We start from the raw sequence: 21,899 nt of genomic DNA, 5'->3' as shown, positions 1-21,899 counted from the left end.
GAGTGGTGTCAGAAATGTTTAAGGCAGCAGGAGGGCCTGGAGTAGAATGACTGTCTGACCTGTGCAACATGATGATGTGCGACTTAGTGGCACGTGGTATACCAGTACTAAAACAAATACCAAACTTCCAAATTTTTAATTAGGTACTATACTAGCATTATAGTAAGTTTGGCAATGGAAGTTAATGGTTGCATACTGGCACTTTTTTTAGGTACCAGTACTAGGTATAAAAGGTGGTATTGGTACCAAAGTCAAAATTTTAACATGAATCCAACACTAGTATGAATATTAGAAATGTGGTTTGCATCACTGTTTGGCAAGTGTAATAATGGCACTGAAAGAAACTTAATCCTAAGCAAGATTTTTTGAAAGTAGGTGCATAAAAGATGCAGTGGAGGAAAGAGTAGAAGGCTGACGGCAAATTTGTGAAAAGTGCATGTAAAGGATACAGAATACTGATGTTGTAAATGTAGATATAGGCAATGGAATTGTTTTGGAAAAAGTAGGGAAGTTCTCCTGCTTTATGAGATGTTAGCGGTGTGGGGATAGCAGTGATAGCAAGTGCGAGATATACGTGGAAGAAATTCTGGGAGCTGTCCCCCATTCTTATTTCTAAAGGAGTCACTCTGGAAATAAAGGAAATTTTTTTTAAAGCTGTGTGATGAGTAGCATGCCCTATGAGAGTGAAACGTGGCTGGTGAAGTCAGAACATGAAGCAAAGCTTGTGAATTTCCCATTGGGATTAATAAAGTATCTATCTATCTATCTATCTATCTAGAAAGAACTGAAAGAGAATAATCAGTTGTGTTTGTGGAATGCCACAGAGTGAGAAGATGAATGCCGAGGTTAAGAGAATGTATTGGGAAGGAGGCAATATGTGTTATACTGAGGAGAAGCAAATAAAAGTGGTTGAGTATGATTGGGTAAAGAGGTTCCCTAGGATATGAAAGACTGGGTCTCATCCCAAAGGGAGCTAAGGACCTTAAAGTGTGCAGAAAAAAGATTTGGGGGTAGGGGCAACCAGTTAACCTCAATAAACCTGGAGGTAGACTAATAAACTAGTGATGATGATGATGTACCTGTGACAGCACTACTGCTTCTACTACCATCACCACTACCACTACTACATATTCAATCTGTTCATGAAGCACATTTGTTTTGTTTTTCTTTGTTTTTTTTTTTCTTTCTGTTTTCAGGGTCTGTTTTATTACATTAAACTTTTATACGTCAAAGTCTATTACTTGTAAAGTCGTCCTCTACTGTCAAATAATAATTAAATTTCATTATCTGCTTATGTTTAGTAGTCTTTCATTTACAGCCTATTACCATTTTCTTATCCAAAGTTTAAAAAAAAAGTTAATTCATAATCCAAACTAATAAATACACAAGTTTCTTAATGTTTATAGCCCTAAAACTAAACATTTTAAGTGTAAATAATATTTAGTTCATGTTAGAATTAAAATGAAAATATTACTATGCTGTTAGTATTATATGGTTTTTAGAATCTACAGTACACTAAGAAAAAATGTTTATGGTATAATAAGGATACATTATACATATTTAGATGTGTTTTCTGACTAAAACTTGGCATCTCTTTATCTGAATAAAAAGATTTGTACTGAAGCTACTCATCATTTTACCTCTCTAAAATAAAACAGACTGCTTGGCTTTCCCTAATTATTGTGTAAATTAGTTCCCTTTCATGTGGAAAGTAGTTGTAAAATATTTTTTTTTATGTTTTATGATGTGGCTTTTTAGCTTTTGCTCCTTGTGCCAAGAATGATTTGTTGCGCCTGTTACTGCAGTTTATAACTTCTGCTTCATGACTGTTTTAAGGGTGGGTCAAATGTACTTGCATGTGATTAATATCCCTACCCCACCCCCATAAAAATTGGTTCACACAGCCACATGTTTCTGCCTTTAGGACTACGCTTCCAATATGTCTGTTGTATAGCCTCATTTATGTTGAATTAGAATTTTTAAAATTTTGAAACTGAAACTTGGATTGAGGCTAGAATAGAATGAACCTATTGATACTGCTGTTTCACTGAACATATTATTTCGTCATTCTGTCTAGGACAGGATGTGGGTGGGGAGCTTGCTTCTAGTGGTTGTAACTGGAATTGGTGGTTTTTCTTGTTTTTGCTTTCTTAGCTATATAATTTATCAATCCTCATTGTGACCCAGTGGATAATAGCTCAACAGTTCTGGAAATGGCAGTGTCATTCATTTCTTGGAGTTTCATTTTGCACTTTCATAGTAGTTGCTATCCTTCATGTTTTATGCTTTACTTTTCTTTATGTCCATGCACAGTTGCCTTAACCAGCAAGCTGTCCTTTACCACAGTGTAATTATAATATTAAACTATGTCAGAATGGATTCTGACGTTCAGTTCCTTGAAGGTCACTCTGGCTGGAGGTTTTTGTTCCAAATGTACATTAATCGGCAGATAATTCTACCACACGACTGAAATGCTTTCATTATAAGCTTCCATCTAGCTATTGTGATGCTCTCTGTCAGGTTTTAAAAATAGTTTATAAGTTGTCTTATCAGGTTTCACTTTAGCATACACATTGCAAAGCTGACTGTTTCATTGTTTGTGTTTAAGTAAGTTTGTTACTTGCAAGTAACATAGCCAGCTTCCGACATCTAAATCTTTGCACTTGACACAACAGTCTTAAAACTCCTAGAAATTACATTGGCATGATGCATTGTGTCATCATAATTAAGGAATACAGCTCCACTGGAGGACTCAAGGGATACTGAATATAGAGCTGTGTGTATAAATTAACAATAATATCGGGATACGTGTTTATGAAATTAAATGTTAACATACGGCTCATAAGAACATTAAAAAAGTAGCCAGAGTAGTATAGTCATATAGACTATGCTGCCCTTGTGGGATATTTTGATGATGATTTTTAAATTCATAGTGCAGATATGGGGAAACCGATCTAGTTAAGACCTTAATAAAAATACAGACTTTGCCTTTTAATTAAAAGCCCAACTTCAACAAAACCCAGCAGCCATTATCGGTCACCAGGAGAGACCTGCTGAAGGTGTTTCTTGGGGGTAGTCAGATCTCTTTTGTGAAGTTGTCTTCTGTGTTGCTACACTTGAAAATCATTTGTCTCTCTCTCTCTCACACATATCAAATGACCCCAGTTTCACAGCAATTCCTTCCTATGGCGAAGACTGCTATGGCTATTCAGAGTTTTGTTTTCAGTTCAGTTTCTATGGGGTTCAGACTTTTTGGATATAGAAGGAGATGCATTCTTATTTTGTAACTACAGTCTCCATTCAGATCCATGTTTTAATGCGGCAGTTCTGTTTATTTGTTATATACTCCTTGATTTGGGCAGAGTTGTGGCTGCCGGCTGTTGGAAGGTTGCCGGTTCAAATCTCATAAACGCCAGAAGTGAGACTACTCTGTTGGGCCCCTGAGCAAGGCCCTTAACCTGCAATTGCTCCGTCCTGGGTATGATGTTATTCTGCGTCCAGGCCTGTAAGCAAGTTCTCCAGCTTGGGGGTTGGTGGCAGGATTGGTACTCCAGCCGCTGTAAAAAAAACCTGACACTGTTCAGTGTGTTGCTGAAGTGTCACCCGTTGCATGGCTGCACTTGAATCTCAATCAGTGCATGCTCCCAAACTTTCCCTCTTGACTCATAAAGTTAGTTAATAATCATGTTTGTCTTTACACTAAACCCAAGTAGAGTACTTCCATATTTTATATTCCTTTTTGTACCATTCATATTGAATGGTGTAGCATATTACTTAAGTAAAAAATAATGATTGACTGATAAAGCAATAACCATTAGCAAAACAGCAAAAAATTAAATAAATAAAACACTGCAGTGATTCTATTGTAATGTTTTGCCTTTTCTGTCTTCATCTTGCAAAAAGTAATTAAACTTGCTTTACTGCTATTTTTTTTAATTGTTATTTTATAACTTTCATCTTTCTGTAGTAATTACCTCACAACTAATGATGGACAAGGTGTGCGTTAGCTTAGACAGGGAGGGGAAACAACCATGTCAAGACATGCCATACAATTTGTATATGTCATGAAACATTGTACTTGAGATAAATGCACAATATATTGTATTATGTCAGCTGTTCTTCTTTTTTTTATTGAAATCACACAACATTCCATACAAATACATCAATTTTACAAGAATAGGATTGAAAACAAATCAATCCCCACCCCTGAGAAAGAGAGCATGGTCAGCAGAATAAAACTTAAACCTAGTAAAAATAAGCAAATAGAGTAATAAGTGAATATAGGAAAAAAAAAAGTGTCAGCTCTTCTAAATGGGACAGAGCTTCTAATGTTGATCTTTACCATTAATTGAATATAGGATTTTCCTTCTTTTTAGTGATACTGTACATACCCTTTGGAATTAATAAGCCGCCACCTATTAGAAATGTTATAGTTTTGCCCAGAATAAAATGTTCCTCAAAGATGTGCAGTTATTTTGGGAGGCATGATTAAAAGCAGGCAGTTTAACTTTTTATCTGGCTCCAAACTTCCTTTTTGTAATTTGCGTTCCCACAGAAATGAACCCGCCTTCTTGGAAGTTATAATGAAAATGTGTTCCTTTCCCCACCCCCACTGACCCCCTGTGCTGTAGTGGGACAGAGAGATCATTTACAATTCTGAAGCTGAAGTCTGCAGGGAGGCAGGCAGTAGGACTGGCCACATTTAAAGGCTGTTGTTAGTTATGCCCCCCTTAACCACACAGACACACACCATTACATCATGCAAAAGGGTAAAAGACGAAATTTTAGTGTTACATGTCATAACAGTTATACTCTCCATAAAACATCAGTGGGAATTGATTTAATGTGACTTTTGAAAGCAAATCTTAATAGGTTTAAATTTGTTAATTGGATAAAAAAAGCTTCAGAAGATTTTGAGGCTTTACACTTGAGCATTATGATGAGGTTTGCCAAGGTTCTGAGCTTGATCTCCTATACTGTAATGTCTGTGTGTTTATTTTCATTTAGCCACCTAATGAGCATGTTCTCATGTTTATAATTCAAGAAACTCATCATTGTTTTGTTGATTACTAGACACTGAAGTTTTTTCCCCCTCCCCATCCCCAAAACAGTAATCTTGATGCAGAGGTCTTTGTTTACATGCATTTATTTGTGTAGCTCCTACTATCCGGAACTATCTAGCTCATTCTACTAATAAGATTCCATTAAATGCAAAATGTAAACTTAGGCTTAATATTCATCTTTCTTTACAAAAATTGTCTTTTTATATTGATTACCAGAACTGAAAAAAAAACTGTTTTACTGGGATACAGCTTATCTTCTTTCAGTTAGTAAAATGTAGATGAGAACGGGTCATTCAGCCCAACAAAGCTTGTCAGTCCTATCCATTTAAATCCCCCAAGATAACACCAAGTCAAGTGTAGACAGTTCCTATAATGTCCTACAACCTAACATTCTGTTAGCCTTCTTAATGGTAGTGACAAGTTCACTACAACTCCTAAATCCTTCACATAAAGGGGCACGTTCAAGTTTCAGATCTCCCATGGTCTATTCAAATCTAACATTTTTGCTTCCTACATGTAATGCTTTACTTTTATTCACATTAAATTGAATTGATTGATTTATTTCTATCATAAATTATTGTCTACTGGCTTAAAACTTATCCTGTGATTGTGAGCTTATATGTGATACCCGGGCTAATATTTGTGTTGCACAGTGTAGAGTTCATTTACAAGGTTTATAGTCTCCACATGTGGAAATATGAAAGTCTGCCAGTCTAGCTTCTGCATTTCCCAGGGTTGGTCAAGAAATGGCTCTATTTTATCTTACAGAAAGAGCTTTTTTCAGCTTGTGATATTATCTCTCCCTCTCTAACTGTCTCTATATTTGTACTGTATTTTTATTTTGTCTTGTGGAAAAACAGACAGACCAAAACATATTCTGCCAAAATCATGTTATGCTCCAACACATTTTGCCTTTATTTTCTTAGTTATTCCAAATTTTTGGCTAAAGTGGTATACTTCCATTCTGACTTAGTCATAAAGTCAATTAATTTGTATTTAAAAGAAATTCTTAAATATGGATGAATGCTTAACCATTAACCATCAGCAAAATCTCTAAGTCTTTGGAATAACAGTTGTAACAGGTATTAGACTCTAACCTAGGGCTGTGAAACAGCAGTGCTAATTAACAATAATAATGATAATTGATGGTAATAAGAATATATTTTATTTATATAACACCTTTCAGTGCAGTATCTGTCCAAAGATGATTTTGTTTTTAAAGCACTAGCAGTTTGTACAGATACTAAAAACAATCTATACAGGCATAGAACAGAGATTTAGTTGCACCAATGATTTCAAGACTACCCAACATTTTCTTTCTGGTCTACCTCCTGTTATTCGTAATGGTATTGCTTTTATCCTTCAACATTGAAGTATCTGAAGAGCTGCATTTCAAGATTTTAACACTAGTCTATAAAAATATTTTTTGTTTGCTACTGGGAACTTCAGACCAGCTCTCTGTTATGTTTTTTCTGTTTTTATGTTTTCACATATGAAATCGGAATTAAGCTAGCACATCAGATTTTTAAGATACACATCATTGCTGTTTTGACACTTTTGAATATCAATATAATATATCAACATAATATCTGGAGTTTGAACTCTGTCCCACCAAAATTGTTTGAATGTGTTTATTCTGAAAACAAACCAGAAGACGATACCAGAGACCCTTTAAAACATGTTTATGTCAATTTACCTCAATATAAAAACGAGGTCAGTGTGCTCAAAATTATCCGAGGCAATTGCTTTTGCACTTGTACTGCACATCCGTCTCTCTTTGCATGAATCAACAGTAGTCACCCATCATATTCGTTGTAAATTTTCCCTGATATCGGTTTTCCATCACCTTTGTATCTTGATGAAATCTTTCCCCATGCTCCTCTCTGACATCGCTTAGATTTGGTGGAAAAAGTCGAGATGAGAATGTAGAAAATGTGTCTTCAGTGACATTCTGGCTCCCATAAGCTAATATACTCTCGGCATAATTCTCTGCTCCGTGACTGTCAAGAAAATTCTGGACAACCTGCACGAATGAGGGTGCTGATTCAGTTGGCTTCAGTTTCCTTTTGAACTCCTCATCAAGCATCAGTTAACGGATTTCAGGGCCAATAATAACATCTTCCCTAATTTTGGCTTTACTTTTCTCGAGACCAAACTTATTTCTTAAATGCTGAAACGCATCGCCTTTACTGTCCAGTCACCCTAGTTGTACAAGACATGGAATATCATAACTAAAAAATGGGATGTGCTGGACGAAAACGTTTTTCATATTTGGAGTCAGCAATTGAAATTTGTTAAAGTACAGTTGTAAGAATCCCAGTAGCAAAATGCTTGTTGACCAGTGCAGTTTAGACTGCAATTAATTTAGTTCTAGAATTAAACAATTGCTAAACTTTTTTTTTTCCTTTTTCACATAGACAGTGACCCCAGTCATGGAACTGCCTTTCAGAAGGGACTTGGAAAAGTACAAGGAGATTGATGAAGATGAAATTCTAAATAAGCTATCAGAAGATGAGCTGAAACAACTGGAAAGTGCTCTAGAGGAGCTTGATCCAGAGGCAAGTACAGTGATTCAGTCATGGAGCTCTGTTTGTCTGTTAGAAAAAATTATATAAATAAGAATTAAGTGCCCTGTTTGTTTAACACCAGCAACTCTGTGCCCATGAATTTTGGTTCTGCTAGTAGATCTTCTGTTGCTACATTTTTTGTAACTAAATATTCTCCATTAAGGTTTGAAAAGGCACACTTGCTTAGCATAACTAGCTCATTTGTGTAGCAAAAAGAGGATTTCACATGAAACAGAAAAAATAGTACTCCATACCAAGAAAGATCTAGACAGCAATGAGATGTTGAACTTTGTTAATGTTAAATTTAACACAAGCTTTGCCAGTATTACATCAGTTCTAGCAGGCAGAGTGATAGCAACCTGCACCTGTTTTATGAGGCTCTGTGTATTGCTTTTTCTCTATGTGCCCTTTCCCCTCAAAATGCTAACAATATATTTAACAATAAAATTTGTGTGCAGGGTGGAAAATGGATGTTCTCTGTCTGCATTGCTCCTAGTCATGTCTTGAACAAATAATTTATGGAGGTGACAGGGTTACCAGTAATATGACAAAATAGAGGATCATTTTCAAAGTTATACAGAGCAGAGTCAGTGGACCAATCAGTACTTCCAGGAATCCATTTTCTTGACCTTATTCTCTCAAAGAAATATTCAGTAAACCTCTAATAAATTCACTTTGAGAAGAGTTTATATTTGGTCCCTGATTTTGGACTAGTCAAAACTCCTTTTTTTAATATTTTATTTTTTTAAGGGGGGAAAAAAACATTTTTCATAATTTTTTGGGGTATAACACATCTAATCTGGCCTAATTTGTGTGCATATGAGTTTTGTGCAGTGAAGTTGTAACTGTTATTGTCAGGATAATACTATAAGAAGGCCCAGGAAGTGGTGGGTATCAAGTTGGCCAAGGTCTCCAGGACTCTGTCTGTGTATGACTTTGTCTTTGACTTTCTCTCTTAAAATTCTGACCTCCTCTGTTGTCAAATGGCCATGGTTCAACAATCAATTAATGGATGGGTATTGTTGGTTTCCATTTATGCTAGTCTTAGTTTTCTGTGTGTTTTTTTTTTTTTTTTTTTTTTATAAATCTATCTTTACACCGTTCAGTGGATATAAGAAATTCTACATACCCCTGCCAAAACTGCAGATTTTGTGTATATAAAAAATGCAACCAAGATGAATCCTAAACTAATACTTAGTTGAAGCATCTATTGATTTTATTACAGCTCTCAGTCTTTTTGGGTAAGTATTTATCAGTTTGGCACATCTGTACTTGGCAATTTTTTTTCCCCATTCCTCTATGCAAAAACTTTTCAGATTTGTCAAATTATGAGAGCATCTCCTCTGCACATCTCTCTTCAGGTCACCCTACAGATTTTCAATTGGTTTACAGTCTGGGCTCTGGCTGGGCCTTTCCAGAGTATTGATCCTCCTTTGATGAAGCCACTGCTTTGCTGATTTTGACATATGCTTTGGATCATTATTATGCTGAAAGGTGAAGTTCTTCTTCATCTTCAGATTGCTAGCAGATGCTTGAAGGTTTTGTGGCAAAATAAACAGATATTTGGAGCTATTCATGATTCCGTCCACCTTGACTAAAGCCCCAGTTCCAGCTGAAGAAAAGCAGCTCCAAAGCAGGATGCTGCCTCCATGCTTCACTGTGGGTATGATATTCTTTTGATGATGTGCAGTGTTATTTTTTGCTCCAAACATATTTTGGAATGATGGCCAAATAGTTCAATCTTGGTCTCATAAGACCATAATATATTTTTTCCACATGGTTGTGGGAGACTGGGCATACTTTTTTGCAAAGCTTAGCTGGGCTTGGATGTTTTTCTTTGCTAGAAAAGGCTTTCATTCTGCTACCCTACTCCACAAACTAGACATATGAAGAATATGACTGATTGTTATTACTTGTAGGCAACAACCAGTACTTGCCAGGAAAGCCTGCAGCTCCTTTAATGTTGCTGCATGCCTAACCAGTTTTCTCCTTGTCTTCCAATCAGTCATGGAGGGACGTCCTGATCTTGGTAGAGTCACTGATGAGACATGTTTTCTCAACTTCATGTGTTCCATGGGATGTTTAATGCTTGGGATTTTTTTTGTACCCCTGTCCTGATTGATACCTTTCAATGATGAGATCCTGTTCATATTTTAAAACCTCTTTGCAGACAATGGCTTTTGGAACATGATGCAACCAAGAGGATATCAAAGTAATTCTACAGGAACAGCCAGACTCTATCGAAGTTTAATCAAACCCACTTTAATTGATGTCAGTTGTATATTAACTACTGTTTGAGATGAGATGTGTTGTGATTGGTTGATTCTGAACGCAGCCACTTCTTTGATTATTAAAGATTTGTATAGAATTTTTTTTCCTTTTTTTACTAAACACTTCTGATTTGTTTTCACCTTCCTTGTAAAGATTGCAATTTTGCAATAAAGTTGGAATAAGTTCTGATGATTTATCTTGGTTTAATTTTTTTATTACTCAAAATTTGTGATTTTGGCAGGGGTGAATAGACCTTTTATATCCAACTGCATGTACTAATTCTATGTTTAGTTATTAGTTTAATCTATACTTGCATTTTATCAGAGTATTTGTCCGAGCACTCTGCTGCTGCACTCACTGAAGAGAGCTAAACAAAAACTAAATGTATAATCTCTTTGTTCTCTGTGACTTTGTATCTATAAAAACAGGTATAGAAAATGAATGTATGGGAAATAGTGGGATTACTTGGCAGATTCAGTATTTTAATATAGCTGGTGCTTAGGGTCTATATATTTTAGCTGCATATCATTGCCCTGTTGAGCCTTTTGATATGTTTGTTTTCCGACTTCCTTCAAAATTAGAACACTAACCATTTTTGCTGCTGAACATGTAACATAACATCCGTTTTGAACATTTCCTTTTTCCTTGTATTAAGCTCTAATGATACAATGAAATGGCTTTGTGTTTCTTTCAGTTTATTCATAGATCATTGATACTAGAAGAAAATGGGTCCTAGCTTTCTTTCAAGAAAAATTAGTATGCTAGTTTTAAGAGGACCATTAAATAAAAAATAATCATTCCTCATCTGGAGTTTTAGAATAAAAGTGTTTCAGTATATTAAAGTCTGTATTTTCAGAAGCACGGGTGGAATGTACAGTATATTTTTGAACAAACTGCATGATTCTTCTCTTATCTTTGTTTTGCACTTCTTTTTTTTATTATATAGTATTTGTAATTGTTGTATAGCACATTGGATCCCAAGTGAAAGTATGTTTTTTAAGAATGAATCAAATTTGAATTAATAAACAGGCTGAAAAGTTAGTTGATGCATGCTTTATTTCCAGTTCTGTGTTCTGCACTTTTGTCAGAAAGAAGTGAAATGGTAAGGAGAGTAGATTATTTAAAAAGATACCGGTTTATGTTTAGAAGTTAATGAAAGGATAGAGGTGTACTGTGATAAGTATAAGACCCTATGAGACCTTTACCAGCTAGACTCGCTGCTTATGTTTAAAACAAAAAAAAGCGAGAAAGAGAGGTGAGAGAGAAGTTGCAGTTCTTTCTCTTAATATGGGCTTGAAGTAGAAGTGACTCAGAAACTGTGTTTTGGTGAGCTGAGTGATCAAATCACTCATGTCTATATTTTTTATTAACAGCTACCTTGATGTATTAATCAACAACATAAGTTAATAGACTTAATTTTGTATGTTTCATAACAGAGTCCTACTTTACTATTTATATTCCAGAATGCACTTTTGCCTGCTGGCCTGCGTCAAAAAGATCAGACTGCCAAATCAGCCACAGGCCCCTTTGACCGTGATCGATTACTTGCCTTCTTGGAAAAGCAGGCCCTGGAACACAAAGACAGAGAAGATGTAGTGCCTTTCAAAGGAGAAAAGAAAGGTACCCATACATCTAAATAACTTTTTGGTTCTTCCAGACAGTTTGCAAGAATGATTTACAAAGTTATGTATAAATACTCTTTAGCATCATTTTAAAACACATTTGTGAGGACCGTATATTGAGTTAGAATTTAGTAATATTGCACTGTTAGGTAATTTGTTGTAGTAATAAAAGTTAAGGTATGCAGAACAATTTTAATATACAGTAGGTTGCAGTGTGTCACACTCAATAAGATTAACTTAATTAAAAAAGAAAGAAAGAAACAAACTCATTGAAAACATGCTGGTCAGAACAGACAAAACCAATTAATGTCTTGATATAGTCTAGCTCTTGGAAATTTCTCAGGATCTTTCTGTCCTGCTGAGAGAAAGAGATTCCCCTACATTGTGCTCTGGTCCTATGTCTTCTCCTAGTTATCCCTACATGATGCACTTATTGCGGTGGGTTGGCACCCTGCCCGGGATTGGTTCCTGCCTTGTGCCCTGTGTTGGCTGGGATTGGCTCCAGCAGACCCCCGTGACCCTGTGTTCGGATTCAGTGGTTTGGAAAATGTATGGATGGATGATACACTTATTTTGGAAGGTACCCAGAAGCATCCTAACTACATGCCTCTCTCAGTTCATGAGTAGCAGAGATTCTAATCCAAAGTCCTGCTCTACTGTGGAGTTCTTCACCATATCAACCTTGTAGAAAAATCCTCCTTTTAGTTGCTTATTCTTGCGTTTGTGTTGTTTCAGTTACTACCTATAGCTGGCAATGGGGATTCAGTACATCAAATGCTTATTCTGCTTTACAGTCATTATCTAGTACAATATTTGGAAAACTGAACCAATTAGTTTGTCTCACAATCATCTGTACCCTCACTTTTGAACAAGTATTCTGAGGTACTGCAGCTCTTTCACTCAAATCTGCTTCTCTGCTCTTACTTACATACAGACAACAATTATTTTCTGAGTGAGAGCCATGAACTGTCATTTGGACAGCATCATACCAAGCTTTAAACCTCTCCAGTGCACAGGAGAGATCACAGTCTGATGAGGCAAGAAGACCTCATCATCTACAAAGTGTAGAGTTGAAACTTCAGGTCACTCATACGTCTTGTTCTCCAAGTCTTAGTAGTGCCTTGATGTCAGTAATATCATTAATAGGAAATGAGACAAGTCACATTGTTAGTGGAGTCTAATACCAACATTAAGTCCAACAGAATAACAAAATTTGTGAACACAGCTCTTGTTCTACAGCACAGAAATAGAATGGAAGCCTCGTAACCTCTTATTTTTGTTGCTACTTTCATATGGTAGCATGACAGATCTGGTCATAAGCCTTTTTTAAGTCTACAGGGTACAAATTTAAAAGGATTTGCAAACTCTATTACTTCTAGGTGGTTTCTTCTTTTATTTCCTCCAATTTGTCATTTTATCATTAATTTTTCAATGCTGTATAGATTCAAAATAGTTGATTATAACACTTTGTTTTCATTTTTTGGCCATTTTGGTAAGGAGGCACTTTTTTAAAACATGTGTTTTTTATTAGTCAAATTTGTGGCTAGGGAAATTCCTTAGCCATTAACACATCTCTCTAGTGAGGGCATTGAAGGATGAGCTAAATAGAGCAGATACAGCATGAGTTTTGGCAACAACTTTATCTGGGGAGAAAAAAAAAAGTTTTTAGTTAGCACTAAAAATTATAGAGGTAAATAGTTTTGCTTTTGTCACAGAAGTTGCAAAATATGTTGCATAACACTCTTATTGTTAACATGTGTTACAAACAATCTGCTGACATTCCTGTAGTTAAGAATCTCATAGCCATTTTATTTCTTAACTGTATTTAATTTGTTGATTAATCAGTAATGTTTATAGTGCTTTGTGCTGTCCTTAATATCGGCTTCCTCTCACTGTTGCTATGCACTTCCAGATGTATTTGATAGGAGAGAAGTGGGCACTCAAACTCTCTTACATTGTAGCTGTTGACGTTTGTTTTGTTTCAATAACAAGCCTCACCCTGTTGGTAGTTTTCTAGGTGACATTGTGTGCTACACAAGAATTTTTTTGGTACAATGCTTGTCTTGTTGAGAAAGGCATTATTTTATATTTACGCTATTCTGTTTTTCTGGTTAAAAGAGGAATGCATAGAGAGAGGCCTCTGTTTATTTTCCGACTTCTTGTCTGAAGGTTATTCCTGATTTCCTGATACCCTTCTGTTTGTTGTTTTGTGTAATTAAGAGTTTTGATTTGTGCTTGGAATGGAAACCACTTACCATTGAGATATACTGCTTCTCAATGTTGTCTGGCACTTTTATGTCTAAGAGGATTGTTGGTAATTGACAATCTTTAGGTGGGCATGTGTGAAATTAAGAGAAACAAAACTAGAATATGTATACTTAAATGTTTTTGCATAGTATAATCCCACTTTATCCAATAATGCTTTATTTCCCCAGTTAGATATATTCACTTCTTCTTTTCCTTTTTGCCTTATAACACTAAAGTAACGGACATTACCAGATATTGTAACTTGCATTACTATAGGGGTGGTCTTGTGCCCTGTGATTCAGGCCTGAAGAAGGGGCCTGAGTTGCCTCAAAAGCTTGCATATTGTAATCTTTTTAAGTTAGCCAATAAAAAGTATCATTACATTTATCTGTATATAATTTGCTCAAAAAAAAGAACAATACTGTGCAATTCGTTGAGAACAAAATGACATAACAAAGGTCCATGGAAACAAAATCACCAGCCCAATGAGGGTTGATTCAACATCACACTGAAAGTCAAAGTCAAAAATTTAAATAACAGGCTGATCCAACTTGCATGAATTTCAGCACAGCAAGTTGTAATGTAACTCAGTAGTTTATGTGGCCTCCATGAGCCTGTATCCACTCCACATAATGTCATGGTGTCCTGGGGGATCTCCTCCCAGAATTGGATCAGGGCACCAGTGTGCTCCTTTACAGTCTGTGACATTACTTTGCGGCGCTGGATGCACATACACATAATGTCCCAGAGGTTCCCAACTGGATTAAAGTCTGGGAAGGTGCAGGCCAGTCAATGGCATCAGTTCCTTTATCATCCGGGAACTGCTTACACTGTCTGGCCACATGAGACTGGGCATTGTCCTGCACCAGGAGGGACCCAGGGCCAACTGCAGCAGTGTAAGTTCTGACCATGGCTCTGAGGATTTCATCCCAGTTTCTAATAGCAGTCAGGATACTGTAGCCTAGCAGGTGGAGGTCTATGTAACCCTCCAAGGCATGCCTTCCCAGACCAACCCTGACCCACCAACAAACTGATCATTATGGATGATGTTGCAGGCCACATAACCTGCACCACAGCGTCTCCAGTCTCTGTCACCTCTCTTACATGTGCTCTGTGTGAGCCTGCTCTCATCTGTGAAGAGAACATGACGCCTGTGGCAGAGCGGCAAATTGCGTATTATCTGGCAAATGTTAATTGAGCTGCACAGTGATAAGCTTTGAGCACAGTTCCCACTAGAGTACATTGGTCCCTCGTGCCACCCTCATGGAGTCTATTTTCTGACAGTTTGGTCAGAAACATGCACTCTAGTTCCAACTAGAAGTCATTTTATAGGTGTCTGGCAGTACTCCTCTTGTTCCTCCGCACACAAAGGAGCAGATACCGGTCCTGCAGCTGGATCGATGCCCTTCTATGGCCCCGTCCAGCTCTTCTTGTGCAATGGCCCATCTCTTTTTATCTCGTACATGTTCTTGAGATTGTGCTAGAAGACACAGCATGCTGTATGGATGTACCATCAGCAGCAGGTACCACCTCATACTACCAGCAGTGACAAGGACACTAGCAAAACACAAAACTAGAGAAGAATCAGTCAGAAAGGATAGGGAGAGAGCAATTGTCTGTGGCCACCACCTGTAAAACCATTCCCTTTTTGTGGGGTGACTTGCTATTGCCTCTCCAGTACACCTGTTGTCACTTTCACCAAAGCAGGTGAAGTTGATTCACAATCGCTTCAGGTTCATTGACTTGGTGTTAGGAGTGTGCTGATTAAGTGTCCCCTTACTATTTTTGAACAGTTTAATATATATACATGTGTGTGTATATACAATGTGTATATACAGTATGTGTGTGTGTGTGTGTGTGTGTATATATATATATATATATATATATATATATATATATATATATATATATATATATATATATATATATATATATATATATATATACTGTATATATGTGTGTATATATAATAAAGTGATGTAAAAGGCTGATCAACACTATTAAACTGATCAAGCTTATCTTTAGTTTTTGAGAAGGAATTTTTCATTATTAAGGATTTCTTACTGGAATTGTTGGTGTTATACTTTTAGTCATTATTTTTGAGCAATTGTTAAACTGTTTTAACATCTTCTTCAACTCCTATGAGAACTGAAACATTAAATCATAACCCCTGTGCAACATTTCTGCATGGAAGAAAGTAAGTAGAATGAAAATCATTGTAAACACTGCAGCCATCCACCTTTTTAAAGGACAAGCTTTACTTAAAATGTATTTTATTTGTGTTAAAACATAAGATTTTCATTATAAGTAACTTTTTGAGACCATAAACAAAAATGATACCAAAAACCTGCCACTGAATAATATCTAAAAGTATGTCTCCCATCTTAATTTGAACAGAGAGGATTTACTTTTATAGCCAAACAGTGTTCCCTAAATAAAATAAATGCTTCTGTCACAAAATATGTACTACATGTCCTGTAACTGCATTTGGTTAACTATACATCTTTGCAAAGGAAACCAGTTTTTGTTAAAAGACTAAACTGTGATACTTCTGAATAAAGCAACAGCAGTACTGTTAGTTTGGATGCACAGATAGTTATTTTGCAGCCCTTTTTACATTTTGTCCCCAGTGTTGGACTTTCACTCTCTCTAGAGGCTAGCATTTTTTCCCCATGCATCCTTTACTGAACTGTCTGCCAAGCTGAGTTGGAATAAACAAGTTATCTTCCACCATAGTATTTTGTTTTTGCTTTAGCATCTTCCATTATTAACACAGACCTCTTCTTGATAAAAGTATAAAGATGCAACATATTTCTTCTTGCTCACACTCCAAGATATGTGTTTAATGTTCTGAAGTCTTTGGAATTTTTACTCAAAAGCCGGGGGAAGAGGAAATTCAAAGTCTAGGCAAGGTCACCTTAACCATTGAGAAGCATGGCTCTTTAATTTTTATAATGTTGATGCATACAGTTGGTTCATTTACTTGGCACTTAAAGGCATGCACCTGCATCTCATTTGCAATCGACAGTCTGGCAAATGTGTTGCCTTAATAGTGTTTAGAGTTGTTCATTTAGAAAGTGGCAATTTGTTTTATTATTTCAGTCTTGGACACCATTTGCTTGCTGTAGTGTGCCGATGCATTTTATTTTTCTTTTTACACTTATTGGCAGTGTTTTTTATTTGTAATTCTCATTGATTGTGTCATCCAGTGTCATTTTTTATTAGATTAGATAAACTTTATTAAGTAGTAGCCATTCATTTTTATTATGTTCAGTGTATACAAAGACTTGCTTGGAAGTGCCGATAACTACAGGAGGTAAGGTTTGAATTCTGATCAGATCATGTTCTTTGCCCAAGTTTGGGTATTTTTTTTTTTTTTTTTTCTTCTGTAGATTCTCTTGTCTTCTACTAATTCCCTATCATGAAAGTACTTAAGTGTTAGGACTTTGTGTGCGTTGGTGTGTGTATGTGTGTTGGTGTGTGTGTGTCTCTGTGTGAATTTGCTCAGTGATTGGTGTGTCATCAAGGGTTTGTTTTTGTTTTGATTCCATCACTGTCAAAATGTGCTCCCTATAATCTGAATTTGCATTAGGAAATGAATTAATGCATGCATTTAAAACTAAATGTTCTCTATTTCTGCAAAATTCTTCTTTTATGAGAAGATTTTAGCCCCACATTTTATGAATTCTGATGTCTGTTATATGTAAGCCTATTGATAGGCATTTCTTTTTTATTTTATAGGTAACCTTTGAAATAAAACATAATATACATTATGCTTATACTGTAAGTTGTATTTCATCTTTTTATAGGGAAAGCATGGGTGCCGAAACAAAAGATTATTGAAACCCATCAGGAGGAAGCAACTACTCTAGATCCAGAACTGGAAGAAGCTCTTTCTAGTGCTACAGATACTGAGCTCTCTGATTTAGCAGGTACATTTGATTCAAAACATGTCCTTTTGAGTGTAATAAAGGAATTATAAATGAATCTGTCCTTAAACACCATTTAGTTGTTTTTCAAAAACACCAGCAAAATGTGTTATTAAATTCATATTACTGCTGCTCTAAGGAAAATGTGTAATACTATGCTAGGATCATGTGCCAATAAAATGGAAATTTGTTAATGTAAGAATTGTCTCCTTGTATATATTAATTTATTGAAATTAAGTTGAATAAAATAATATATAGTATGGTAGTCTCACAATTGCATGACCCCTAGGAATATATTAACATTGTCTTTCATTTTCAATACTTGGAATAAAGCATTTACAACATAAATACTAAATGTATGTAAAAATGTAACTAATATCAAAAATGATTTATTAAGTGAGTTGGTTATTTGAAGAAACAAAAACTATTGATGTGTAATTAATTAATTTACAATTTAAGTTACTGTTAATAATATAACTAAATTGATTTTTTTTCTTACTTCATCTTTAAAAAGTATTGTTTAATGAGGAAAATCATATAATTGTAATAGTAAGCAACAAAGAAATAAAATAACTTTGTAATCATATTTTTTCTTTCTGAATTAAAGCAATCCTTGGAGTCCATACCCTTGTCACCAGTTCAAGACATGTGGATGGCAGCAGCTTTTCTAGTAAAGATGGATTTAGCAGTAAGTTTTCAAGCACTAAATTAAATTAAAAAATCTTTTAGTACTTTCTTTGTATCAAATCATTCCTAGTTTACTTTTCAGTTTGCTCAGCACACATTTGTATTTGTTTTATTTTATCTGAGAAACATATAAATAAAATGTGATGTTTTGGTTAGTGTATAAAATCCTTTAATATTTTTCAATATGTAAATTTTATGTTACATAGCTTGACATAGGCAGTGTCTTCCAGTCAAAAGTGTGTGGCTTCTTTATTTTTTGTTTCTGTCATTGAATGTTCCTCTAGGACTTATGGGATTTGCTTATCATATACAGTAAATAAATTTGATGCTTGTGCTGTTAGGGGCAGGGTTAGTTCAAAATTCTGTTTATTTCAGGCATAGATTTTTAAAATAAAATTAATAATTATTAGTTTGTTCATTTTATTCTGAATTGGGTAATCTCTTTTAAGGTGTAGTTAAAGGGGAGAAAGTAAAACCAGTCTTTGACGAACCACCTAACCCTACTAATGTAGAAGAAACACTACAGAGAATAAAAGGCAATGATCCAACTCTCCTGGAGGTTAACCTGAACAACATTAAGGTAATTGTTATGCAAATACTACACAATTTACCAGTTTAATGATAGGGGACTGTGGACAAGCACAACAAAAAAGAAATTGCAACTGTCTTTCCTAAATACTGATTGAATAAGGGTCAACACCATGAGGCAGATTGTTTGATTATTCCGTTATTAACTAGAATGTAATGCAATAAAATTCAGCATGTACAGTTATCCTTGTGGCAGCATGTCTTTCTTTAATCCATGCAATGCCTGATTGTTTTTTTTTTCTTTCTTTAAGAACATTCCTATTCCAACACTTAAAGAATTTTCAAAAGCCATGGAAAAGAATAAACATGTAAAAAAGTTCAGTCTAGCAGCAACACGCAGCAATGATCCAGTAGCTGCAGTAAGTATTACAATTAAGTGCTACATATTTTTTTACACTAAAATTGAGTGCTCTGATTGTTTAATATGAATGTGGTCATGTATGTTGTAAGGTGACAGTTTCATGTGAAATGAGATATGTACAATATTTATCAGTTTTTGCCTATTAAGTCCACAGTGATTTTTGGGATTGATTTAGCTACTTGGCAGATATATGATTGATGGATTTTAAAGTTGAGCTTGGTTAAGGAACACACAGGGCATGTAAATCTGATTTTTTTTTTTTTTTTTATTATTATTCTGTCTTAATACACATGAAATTCAAATATCAAGATATCCGAAAAAGTAGCTATCCTGTATTGCAGTTAATTTTGCTGGATTTTTTTAAGCACTTGGGTCACACTGACTTTTGTTTTCTGCAGATAAGAATGAAGTAATCATTATTTAAATGTTACATTCACTTTAGTACTTTTTGTGTCAAAGAGAGAAATTCAGACAGTCAATTTTGGGTTAGTTTTGTAAATTATCTTGAGGTGTGGTGTTCTCTGAAAAGATGTCTTATAAAATAGCAATTGGTTAAATGGTGGCTTTTTTGTGTCAAAGTGAAAAATGAATGGTAGATTTTAATAAGTTTGGACCATCTCCTTTGGTTTGCTGGAGGATTGTGCCTAGTAAGAAATGCATAATTGGACTCCGGTTTTATAGTAAATCCTGACAAACACCTATTGCCCCAGAAGGAAATTTGTGGATTGTGTTGATGGGTGATATGAACATCATTTTACATTAACCACCAAACAGCATTTTATTTTATTGGTATCAGTGTGTGGCATCCATAGACAGTTGCAATCTTGAACAGTAGCCACTTGGCCACACTACCTCATGCAATATTATAAAAATTCTTTGTTTTTTCTTTACTCTACAGTTATTGCTTAGTTCTCTGCAATGATCTACTTAAAATAAGTGATTATTTTGTCACTTCTATAAAGCCGAATTAAAATACATAAAATAACTTTTAAAATAAAGAAAAGTTAAGTACTGTATACTGACAATGAGACAGAATCTTACATTTTACTTAAGTCTTTAATCAGCTGAAAGGTAATTATGTACTGAATAGCACAGCTGTATTGTTGGAGCAAGCAAAAATGTACTGCAAATACTAGTATAATGCTAAGTAACCATTAGAATTGAGATGTAAATGCTAAGAGAAATTTCTTTTGTAATTATCCTTTTTATTATTCTTTTCACACAGGCATTTGCGGAGATGTTGAAAATGAACAAGACATTAAAGAGTCTTAATCTGGAATCCAACTTCATAACTGGGACTGGTGTTCAGGCCTTAATTGAGGCATTGAAAGAAAATGATTCATTATCTGAAATTAAAATTGATAATCAGGTATGAATAAATATAAAGTGATGATGTTATACTGAATATCTGCTATGCCTGTTCAATTTAATGTGCTTTAGTTTTTAATAAGATGTAAGTCAAGAAGATATGAAACAGCTGCTTTTTTTTTAATAATGCAGAGGCAGCAACTGGGTGCTACTGTGGAAATGGAAATTGCCAAGATGCTAGAACACAATAACAGTATTCTGAAATTTGGATATCATTTTACTCAACAAGGTCCAAGAGCCAGAGCTGCAGCTGCCATCACAAAGAACAATGATCTTGGTGAGAATATTTACAGGAAAATAGGAAGAAATGCAATGCCTAACTTGGCCCGCTTCTGTTTCGCCAGGGTGTCTGTGTTGTCAATACTGCTGACCAATCTCTTTTTAGACATGGAGTTTGATAAAGTAAAGGAAATACTGTTTTTGTTACGTTGAGAAATCTGCTATAGCGTAAAAAGCATATTGACATACATGTAGCAGTATATTTTTTCGAGCTGTCCCTTTCACATGGGTTCATTGGAGTTATTAGTGTGGAACGTGCAGAAGTAACTGCTGTACAAGTAAGAGGTGAAGCATTCACTTGAGTACTAGACTAACAAAATCTTAGTAATTTACCTGTAATTAAGGATTTTACAAAAAGCCCCATAAAAATATACAGTACAACTGAAACATGTTCCATTTTATTGTTTTATTCTTAAAAGAATTCAAATGGTCTGAACACCAGCAATTCAATTTTGAAATACATTGGACACTTGTAGGTCTGCATAAACTGGTCCTGTGATAAACTGGAGTCCCATCCAGGGCTCTGGTCCCTGCCATGCATATGATGCTACTTCTCATCCCCTACATCCTTGATTTGAACTGAGCAGTTTTGAGATCATGTCATGTTAAATTTTGCTGTTAGATATTTGCTTGACTACACCTAGAAAGTCTTATGGAAGAAATCAATAATGGTGTTATAAAAACATGTTATATAGTCCAGTGCAGCTTCTTTACTAAAACTAATGACACCTTTAAAAAAAATCAATCATAACATTCTTGGGCCCATCTTAATCCAAGTCAGAGTCACAGGGAATGGTGCCTATCCCAGAAGCACTGGCCAAAAGGCAGGAAAACAGCTCTGGATAGGATCCCAGTCCATAACAGGGGAAATTTGAAATTGGCAGTAAATCTAACCTGCACATCTTTAGGCATTTGGG

The 21,899-nt window shown here is 35.3% G+C and overlaps 1 protein-coding gene across 4 annotated transcripts in view; it reads left to right on the top strand.

Moving 5' to 3' along the window:
* Positions 1 to 21,899, top strand: part of tmod2 (tropomodulin 2) — a 60,003-nt gene that overhangs the window by 34,663 nt on the left and 3,441 nt on the right. For 2 of the 4 annotated variants that reach the window (XM_028822411.2, XM_028822410.2), the window contains exons 2-9: positions 7,481 to 7,621; positions 11,365 to 11,521; positions 17,580 to 17,702; positions 18,307 to 18,387; positions 18,836 to 18,966; positions 19,226 to 19,333; positions 20,561 to 20,704; positions 20,836 to 20,980. In XM_028822411.2, coding sequence (XP_028678244.1) covers positions 7,496 to 7,621; positions 11,365 to 11,521; positions 17,580 to 17,702; positions 18,307 to 18,387; positions 18,836 to 18,966; positions 19,226 to 19,333; positions 20,561 to 20,704; positions 20,836 to 20,980 — 1,015 coding nt within the window. In that variant the 5' untranslated portion in view covers positions 7,481 to 7,495. The remainder of the gene's footprint in view (positions 1 to 7,480; positions 7,622 to 11,364; positions 11,522 to 17,579; positions 17,703 to 18,306; positions 18,388 to 18,835; positions 18,967 to 19,225; positions 19,334 to 20,560; positions 20,705 to 20,835; positions 20,981 to 21,899) is intronic. The other 2 variants (XM_028822412.2, XM_028822409.2) reach the window with 1 other exon arrangement.

Source organism: Erpetoichthys calabaricus, chromosome 17 (genome assembly GCF_900747795.2).
Source record: "Erpetoichthys calabaricus chromosome 17, fErpCal1.3, whole genome shotgun sequence".
Classification (NCBI taxonomy): Eukaryota; Metazoa; Chordata; class Cladistia; order Polypteriformes; family Polypteridae; genus Erpetoichthys; species Erpetoichthys calabaricus.
Note: the sequence above shows the minus strand (reverse complement) of the source record. Positions and strands in the feature narration are given on the sequence as shown.